Genomic DNA, 9,072 nt, shown 5'->3' on the forward strand with positions numbered 1-9,072 from the left:
TTTCTTTTTGCTTATGTGGTGCTGAGGAATCAAACCCAGGGCCTCATGCATGCAAGGCAAGCGCTCTACCACTGAGCCACCTTCCCAGCCCCAGCACTTATTTTTTATTGATTTTTTTAACCACTCTTTGGTTTTCTGGTAGTTAATTAGTGGTGTCTCACGGACTTTCCTGACAGCTGGTTTTGAACCGAGATCCTCAGATCTCAGCCTCTTGAGTAGCTAGGATTACAGGCATGATAGCCACTAGCACCCAGCTTCTTCTTTGCTCAAGGCTGGTGCTCTACCACTTGAGCCATAGCGCCACTTGTCTTTTTTGTTTTGGTAGTTTATTGGAGATGAGTCTTATGGATTTTCCTGCTTGGGATGGCTTTAAACCACTGTCTTCAGATCTCTGCCTCCTAAGTACCTAGGATTATAGGTGTGAATCACCGGTATTTTTACAGATATAATTTTTTTTTTGTCAGTTGTGGGGCTTGAACTCTGGACCTGGGCACTGTCCCTCAGCTCTTCAGCTCAAGGCTAGCGCTCTACCACTTGAGCCACAATGCCACTTGTGGCTTTTTCTGTTTATATGTTGCTGAAGAATCGAACCCAGGGCCTCATGCATGCAAGGCAAGCACTCTACCACTGAGCCACCATCCCAGCCCCAGAAATAATTTTGATATTGAAGACCTCTTGAAAGAGTCTCAGGGACCTATAGGGATTTCAACAGTATACTTTTTTTTTTTTTTTTTTTTGGGTCCAGTCGTGGGGCCTGAACTCTGGGCCTGGGCGCTGTCCCTCAGCTCTTCAGCTCAAGGCTAGCGCTCTACCACTTGAGCCACAGCGCCACTTCCGGCTTTTTTCTTTTTGCTTATGTGGTGCTGAGGAATCGAACCCAGGGCCTCATGCATGCAAGGCAAGCACTCTACCACTGAGCCACCATCCCAGCCCCAGAAATAATTTTGATATTGAAGACCTCTGAAAGAGTCTCAGGGACCTATAGGGATTTCAACAGTATACTTTTTTTTTTTTTTTTTTTTGGGTCCAGTCGTGGGGCCTGAACTCTGGGCCTGGGCGCTGTCCCTCAGCTCTTCAGCTCAAGGCTAGCGCTCTACCACTTGAGCCACAGTGCCACTTCCAGTATTTTTTTTGCTTATGGGTGCTGAGGAATCGAACCCAGGGCCTCAAGCATGCAAGGCAAACGCTCTACTACTGAGCCACCTTCCCAGCCCATCAACAGTATACTTTGAAGACCTGTGCTGTAAAGAAAGGAGATGACAACTGCCATTCATGTTAATTAAATATTAGCATTATGTAAAGTATACCACTTTTTTTTGTTGTTGTTCGGTTGTGGGTCTTGAACTCTGGGCCGGGGTGCTGTCCCTCATCTCTTCAGTTCAAGGCCAGCACTCTACCATTGAACCATAGCACCACTTCCAGTTTTCTGGTGGTTAATTGGAGTTAAGACTCTCATGGACTTTCCTGCCCAGGCTGGCTTTGAGCCACGATCCTCAGATCTCAGCCTCTTGAGCTGAGGATTATAGGCATGAGCCACTGGGCCCAGCTAAGTGTATCATTCCTGATACTTCAAATCCTCAAACTTGATATTGTCTATACTTTTTGATGAGACACTAGATTTAGGAAAGTTATATCTCTTGCAATAAGTTACACAGCTCCAATATGGGTAGGTCTTATTCTAGAAAGGTTCCTTTCACCTCACCAAGCTCTAGAAGACAGAGGGAAATATCAGCCTATCGGGGATTAAGAAACCCCGCCTCTCCTCCCCCCCAGCCAGGTATGGTGGCATATGCTTCGAGTTTATTGCCATCGGGGGCTATATAGTAAAACTTGTCTCAAAGAAAAAAAGCAGCAGCAGCAGCAGAACTCTTCCATCAAGTCCTCACCTTTTGGGCTACTAGTGATGTTTGCACTGAGTGAGGAAGGACTTGTGCTCAGGAGCACATCTTCTTCACCTGCTGAGCTCTGGGCATCCACTTTCTTTACTTCTTCTGGAACCCTTGATTCAGAGAGGTCATCCCCCTGGGGTGTGAGTGCTTTATGCTGGCAGATAGCTGGGTCTCTTGGTACCAAAAAAGCACTAGGATCAAAACTTTCACGAGGAAATTTAACAATTTTCTGTGATTTTATCCACCGGCCATTAACAAACTGAAATCTTTTCAGGTGAATAATCTGGAGAAGAAAAGGCAGGAAACATCTGCATTAAAGGATTCTGAGGATATAAAAATTCCATTATGAAAAACAATGTATAATATTTAATTTTCTTTTTCTTTTCTTTTTCGTTCTTTCTTTCTTTCTTTTTTTTTTGTGCTGGTCCTAGAGCTTGAATTCAAGGCCTGGGAGCTTTCTCTGAAAAAACCATTTTTTTTTTCCCCTCAGAGCTAATGTTCTACCATTTGAGCCACATGACTTTTTGGTACTTAATTAGAAATTAAGTCTCAGACTTTCTGCCCAGGCTGGCTTTGCACCATGATCCTCAGATCTTAGCTTCCTAAATAGCTAGGATTATAGGCATGAACTACTGGTGCCTTGCTCATTTTTTTTGGCTAGTCCTGGGGGGCCTGAGCACTGTCCCTGGGTTTCTTTTTCTTTTGTTTTTGTCGGTCATAGGGCTTGAACTCTGGGCCTGTGCTCTGTCCCTGCGTGCTTCAGCTCAAGGCTAGTGCTCTACTACTTGAGCCACAGTGCCACTTCGGTGTTCTGAGTGGTTTATTGGAGATAAGAGTCTTACAGACTTTCCTGCCCAGGCTGGCTTTGAACTATGATCCTCAGATCTCAGCCCCCTGAGTAGCTAGGATTACAGGCATGAGCCACTGGGCTTCCCTGAGCTTCTTTTTGAACAAGGCTAGCACTATACCACTATGAGCCATAGTGCCACTTCTGGCTTTTTCTGTTTATATGGTACTGAGAAAGTGAACCCAGGTTTTCATGCATGCTACCCAAGCACTCTACCACTAAGCCACATTCTCAGTCCTCATTAGCCTTTAAATACCTCAAAACTATGTTCCTTATAACTGCCTTTACTCCATGATGTTTACGCGGTGGTTATAGAAGTATATAAAATTGTTAAAATCCATCCAACTGGACATTTATTTATTTATTTTTGTTGGCTGTGGGGTTAGAATGCAGGGCCTGGGCACTGTCCTTAAGCCTTTTTTGCTCAAAGCTCATGAACTTTCCTGCTTGGGCTGGCTTTGAACTGTGATCTTCAGATCTCAGTAAGCCACTGGTACCTGGCAAACTGGACATTTAAGATCTATGCATTAACTGCATGCTAATTATACCTTAATTTAAAATCTCCAGATTTACTGTGTTCCCAGCTTTACTGTGTACCTGTCCTTTCCTTCCCTCCCTTCCCCTAGCTCTCACTTCTGGAGATAGCTAAAACAATGTCATCAGTTTTTGCCTTGGGAAGCGGTTTTGGAAAAAAAAAATCGACATTCAGTTTCACAGAGCGATAGGATGAAGACACAAATAAAAAAAATACAATGTCTGTTTATAATATCCAAGCACTGCTGAAGTACAAGCACAAGATTCTAAATTCCATCTCCAGCAAGCTCCCTCAACACATTCTTTCCTGCTAAAAGGTAATTGTATCCATAGGGAAAATGCTTTCTTAAATACATTTGTTGCTTTAAACTGTTCTATTGGGCAACAGGAAAGTCTCCTAATCCATGAAGGAAATAAAATCTAAAGCAATATACAAACTCCTGTGCATTGGTGGAAATACACTCGACTCAGAAGTAAGCTGAACATGAGACCACACTCAGTGGGCTCGGGAAGTTCCTGGCTTGGTTGTTCTACTATAATCTAATAGCCTAAGGTTTCCTTTCTGCATACAGCCAGAAGAGCTTTCATCCCTTTTGGAAGTTCAAATTTACTTAGGGTATTCTACTGTAGAACTTCAATGTCATGCTGAATTGCAGTTACTGGCCTGTTACTTCCCTCCTCCTAGGCTTAAGCTCTTCAGAAGCAAAAAACACAAATAGTTTTAGAACAATTCATCTCCATGCTCAATATAAAAACCTTGCACAGAAAAGGTGCTTTAGGAATTTTTTTTTTTTTTTTACTTTTGGTGGTACTGGGGAGGTTTGAATTCAAGACTTTGTGATATCTTAGGTGTTTTATTACTTTAGCCCTGACTCTAGCTCAGAAAGTGGTGTAAAGACTACCATAGCTTTTCAAAAACAACAATAACTCATTTATGGTTTATTTCCTTTACATCAGACTCCTGCTGTTCAGAGGCAGGGCTGGAACATACCAGGATGGGGGGAAGCCTCCAGAGATCCAGCTTCTTGGTTGCCAAGCAATGGGTTTTACACTTGGAACAGTAGTACATCTCATTTTCCCCTAGCTCCTCCTCACTGGTGAAAGCCCGGAGACAGTTGTCTAGGTTGATGGGCTCAGCTTGTGCTCGCCGACTCTGCTCTACACTCTCATGCTCATCTACAACCTGCAGGAAGAGGGGACAGGAGGGTGCTTAAAATAGTCACCTAGATTTTCATTAGCCTGTCAGTCACTCATTATCTGCATGAGTAAAGAGAAATTACAACCTAAATTAGAGTACATGCCTTTATTCATAAATATCATATCAACAATATCCTGAATAAATTTTCTTTTCTTTTTTTTGCCAGTCCTGGGGCTTGAACTCAGGGCATAGGCACTGGCCCTGAGCTTCTTTTTGCACAAGGCTAGCACTCTACCACTTGAGCCACAGCACCACTTCTGGCTTTTTCTGTTTATGTGGCACTAAGAAAGTGAACCCAGGGCTTCATGCATGCTAGGCAAGCACTCTACCACTAAGCCACATTCCCAGCCCCTGAATAAACTTTCTATCTATATGACCTGTCTTTTTTTTCCCATTTTGATAAATATTACTTTACATGATTAGAGGCACAGAGGCATTGAGCCTTTGGGTTCCAAATTTTCTTGAAAAATTTCTGACAAGGCATTGCTTGTCTATTTCACAATTTTGGAATTCTCAAAACTGTTTACATGTAAACTAGGTTTCAAGCTAGGGTTACTAAGAATAGTCATTTATTTTTTAATCAGCCTTATTAGTATGATGCAGGCCTTATAGATAGGAGAAATAGTGTCACTAAACACAGATGCCAAATCTGGATGAAGGATACAAAAAAATACACAATAAGACAACATATCAAATAATATAGCTTATTTGCATATCAGCACCAGATTTATTAGAATACACAGATTTATTAGAGTACCAGGTGTACTAGCTGCCTCCTGCCTCTGTTTTGGGGGCCTTTTGTGGGAGGGAGTGATACCAGTGACCTCATACATACTAGGAAAGCACTCTACCACTGTGCTACCCTAGTCCTGTGGGGCCTTTAAATAATAAAAGGAAGAACAAGCTTACATGCTTTTGTTAAGAAAGCCCCTAATATCTGCCCAAACACCAGAAATTCTGGGAACCAGCATGCTAGGTTTTGGAATAATAGGTCAGTAAGTTTAAAAGAGGAGAGAACAAGGGCTAGAGTATAGTTTAGTGATAGTAATGCTTGCCTAGTATATTTGAGGGTCTGGGTTCAATCTCCAACATGAAGGGAATACAAAAACAAAAAAAAGAGAGGAAAGCAAATGGTAGGGAGGACAAAAGAAAGGAAAGTGGCAGGAGGCTGAGATCTGAGGATCAAGGTTCAAAGCCAGCCCAGGCAGGAAAGTCCGGGGGACTATCTCCAATTAAACACTCAGAAACCTGTAAGTAGCACTGTGGCTCAAGTGGTAGAGCATCAGCCTTGAGCTGAAGAGCTGAGAGACAGCGCCCAGGCCAAGTTTAAGGCTCTCCCCCACCCCCAACAACAACAACAAAAACGGGATGTGGTAAGGAGGAATAAGACAGGGAAGTGGCTAGAATGCAACAGTAAGATTTTTTTTCCCTCTCCCATTCCAGGCTACCATCTGAAAAACAATCCAGAACTACAGAGAACCTTCTTATTGTCTCTACTATGATAAAAAGATGGGAAAGCCCTAAAATCAGGAATATGAAGGTCACAATGAGACTTCAGAGGTATTTTTAGGCAGAGCCTTCACTCCAAGCCCAACAGTGACCTGCCTCTCTTTCTGACAAAGGTCATACATTTTGGCCTATCACCCCACTTATTGCCTTTTCCCCACAGAGGTGGACTGCTTATCTTTACCTGAAGCAATTTCTTGCATGTTTCCCTCACTTAAACTCATGGGAACAGCAAGTTGCTTGGATTACTGTCAGAACTTAGCTCATTCCATTTAGAATAGCTTTTTTTCTTTTTCTTTCTTCTCTTTGGTTAGTGGTGGGGCTTGAACTCAGGGCCTGGACATTGTCCCTGAGCCCTGAGTTGCTCAAGGATAACACTCTACCACTTTGAACAATAGTACCACTTCAGGTTTTCTGGTGGTTAACTGGAAATAAGATCTCATAGACTTTCCTGCCTGGGATGTCTCTGAACCATGATCCTCAGATCTCAGCCTCCTGGGTAGCTAGGATTACAGGCATGAACCATTGGAGCCCAGCCTAGAACAGATTTTTCAGGAAAGACTTTCCCTAAAGGAGAGGATGGCTGAACCACAAGGCTGTCAAATGCCCCAATAAACTGTCAAGGTTGGAGTCCAGCATATAATTAAGGTTTTAGCATTGCATCATCATGTGAACTAAATAACTCATTTCAAAATAGTAACTTAGGCCAGATGCCAGTGGTTCATACTTGTAATCCTAACTACTCAGGATGCTGAGATCTGAATGAAGATCAAGGTCCAAACTTAGCCTGGGTATTTAGTCTGTGAGACTCTTATCTTGAATTAACTACTCAAAAAAAGCTAAAAATGGAACTGTGGTTCAAGTGGTGTGTGCTCAAAGCACTAGCTTTGAGCACAAAAGGGCTCATACGCTGGGTCTAGGTGCTGTATCTGAGCTTCTTTTTGTTGAAGACTAGTGCTGTATCATTTGAGCCACAGCACCACGTCCAGCTTTTTTTCTTTTTTTTTTTCCCTGTGATTAATTGAAGATAAGTTTCACAGGCCTTCTAGCCTTGGCTGGCTTCAAATCACGATCCTTAGATCTTAGCCTCTTGAGTAGCTAGGATTATAAGTGTAAGCCACTGGCACCCAGATAAAATCTGGGTTGTTTTTTGTTGTTGTTGTTTGTTTTAACAAAGGAAATCTGCTTTCATCTTGGGTGACTGACTTCTGCGCATAAATTCTATTTTAATTTGTATTTTTGAAACAAGGTCTCACTATGTATCCCAAGCTGGCCTTAATTTCCTGGTTCTCCTTCCTCCATTTCCAGAGTGCTAGGATTATAGGCATGAGCCCTCATGACTGTTTTTCTCAGTGTCTTTTGAGTCGTCACTTAAAAGGAAAAATGGATGTGCTTTAAAGGAAACATGTATCAGGATTTTGGGCACGAGCAGAAACAGGTGTATCAAATATAGCAGTGTCTCTTAAAGCAAGTTAAATATTACCTCTATTCTGTCCAAAATGTTTTATGGCCAACCACATATTATAGTATGCTAGTAAAAGTTGTTGATTTTTTATTGACTGTATATTCTGTGGAACACAGGCTATAGAGGGAGGTGGGTACTGGGGAAAAAGGAAGACTGACAAAAACATTTGTAGACTGAAAATAGTTTAGCAATAAAAGTTCCATAAATGAAAAAGGTGTCCTTCTTGGGATCCATGCTCAGATAATCTACTATTGTTTAAATAGCGTAATTATTTAATAGACTCAAAAACTATAAGAAGATAGGTAGAGAAAGCATACACATTTTTAGGATGGTACTGGTATCTGAACTCAGGGCTTCCTACTTACTATGCAGATTGATGCTCTACCACTTGAGCTATGCCTCTGGTTGTTTTACCTTTGTATTACTATATTTTTTAAAATTGAAATTACTGAGGTTTGAACTCAGGCTTTTTTCTTTTTTGTCGGTTGTGGGGCTTGAACTCTTGTCTGGGCCGGGCATTGTCCCTCAGCTCTTCAGCTCAAGGCTAGCATTCTACCACTTGAGCCACAGCACTACTTCTGGTTTTCTGTTAATTGGAGATGATAGTCTCACAGACTTTTCTGCCTAGGCTGGCTTTGAACCTTGATGCTCAGATCTCAGCCTCCTGAGTAGCTAGGATTACAGACTTAAGCCACCAGTGCCCAGCTGAACTCAGGCTTGAACCCACTTGGCTAAGCTTCCTTGCTTATGTTCTACTACTTGCACCATACCTTCCTCCAGCCTGGCTTTCACTGGAGATTTTTTTGTTTTTTTTTGTAGATGTCATCGATTTTTTTGGCACTGATTGGCTCTGAGCCATGATCCTCTGGATCTTGTCTTCCAAGTGTCTGTGATTACAGGTGAGAGCCAATGGCACCTGGTTCCCTTTATATTCTTTTTTTTTTTTTTTGCCAGTCCCCAGGACTGAACTCAGGGTCTGGGGCCTGTCCCTGAGCTTCATTTTGCTCAAGGCTAATACTCTACCACTTTGAGCCATAGCACCACTTCCAGCTTTTTCTGTTTATGTGGTACTGAGGAATTGAACTGAGGGTTTCATGCATGCTAGGCAAGCACTCTACCACTAAGGCACATTCCCAGCCCATATATTCTTTTCATTCTTTTTTTCTTTGCCAGTCCTGGGGCTTGAACTCAGGCCCTGAGCTTTTTTTTTTCTCAAGGATAGCGCTCTACCATTTGAGCCACAGCTCCACTTCCAGCTTCCTGGTGGTTAATTGGAGATGAGAGTCTGATGTACTTTCCTGCCCAGAGTGGTTTCAAACTGTGATCCTCAGATCTCAGCCTCCTGAGTAGCTAGGATTACAGGTGTAATAGTAAATAGTTGTGTGTGTGTATGTGTGTGTGTATGTGTGTGTGTGTGTACACGTCTGTGTTTTTTTTTTTTTTTGGGTCTGGTCGTGGGGCCTGAACTCTGGGCCTGGGCACTGTCCCTCAGCTCTTCACCTCAAGGCTAGCGCTCTGCCACCTGAGCCACAGTGCCACTTCTGGCTTTTTTTTTTTTTGCTTATGTGGTGCTGAGGAATCGAACCCAGGGCCTCATGCATGCAAGGCAAGCGCTCTACCACTGAGCCACCTT

At 42.7% G+C, this 9,072-nt stretch overlaps 1 protein-coding gene across 1 annotated transcript in view; it reads right to left on the minus strand.

The window, feature by feature from the left end:
- The window catches only part of Usp32 (ubiquitin specific peptidase 32), a 168,220-nt gene that overhangs the window by 7,251 nt on the left and 151,897 nt on the right, over positions 1–9,072 (minus strand). Inside the window, exons 26-27 of the mRNA XM_013013080.1 lie at positions 4,262–4,453; positions 1,887–2,172 (exon numbers count right to left, since the gene is read on the minus strand). Of these exons, the coding sequence (XP_012868534.1) occupies positions 1,887–2,172; positions 4,262–4,453 (478 nt within the window). The remainder of the gene's footprint in view (positions 1–1,886; positions 2,173–4,261; positions 4,454–9,072) is intronic.

This window comes from Dipodomys ordii, unplaced genomic scaffold (genome assembly GCF_000151885.1).
Source record: "Dipodomys ordii isolate 6190 unplaced genomic scaffold, Dord_2.0 Scaffold19, whole genome shotgun sequence".
Classification (NCBI taxonomy): Eukaryota; Metazoa; Chordata; class Mammalia; order Rodentia; family Heteromyidae; genus Dipodomys; species Dipodomys ordii.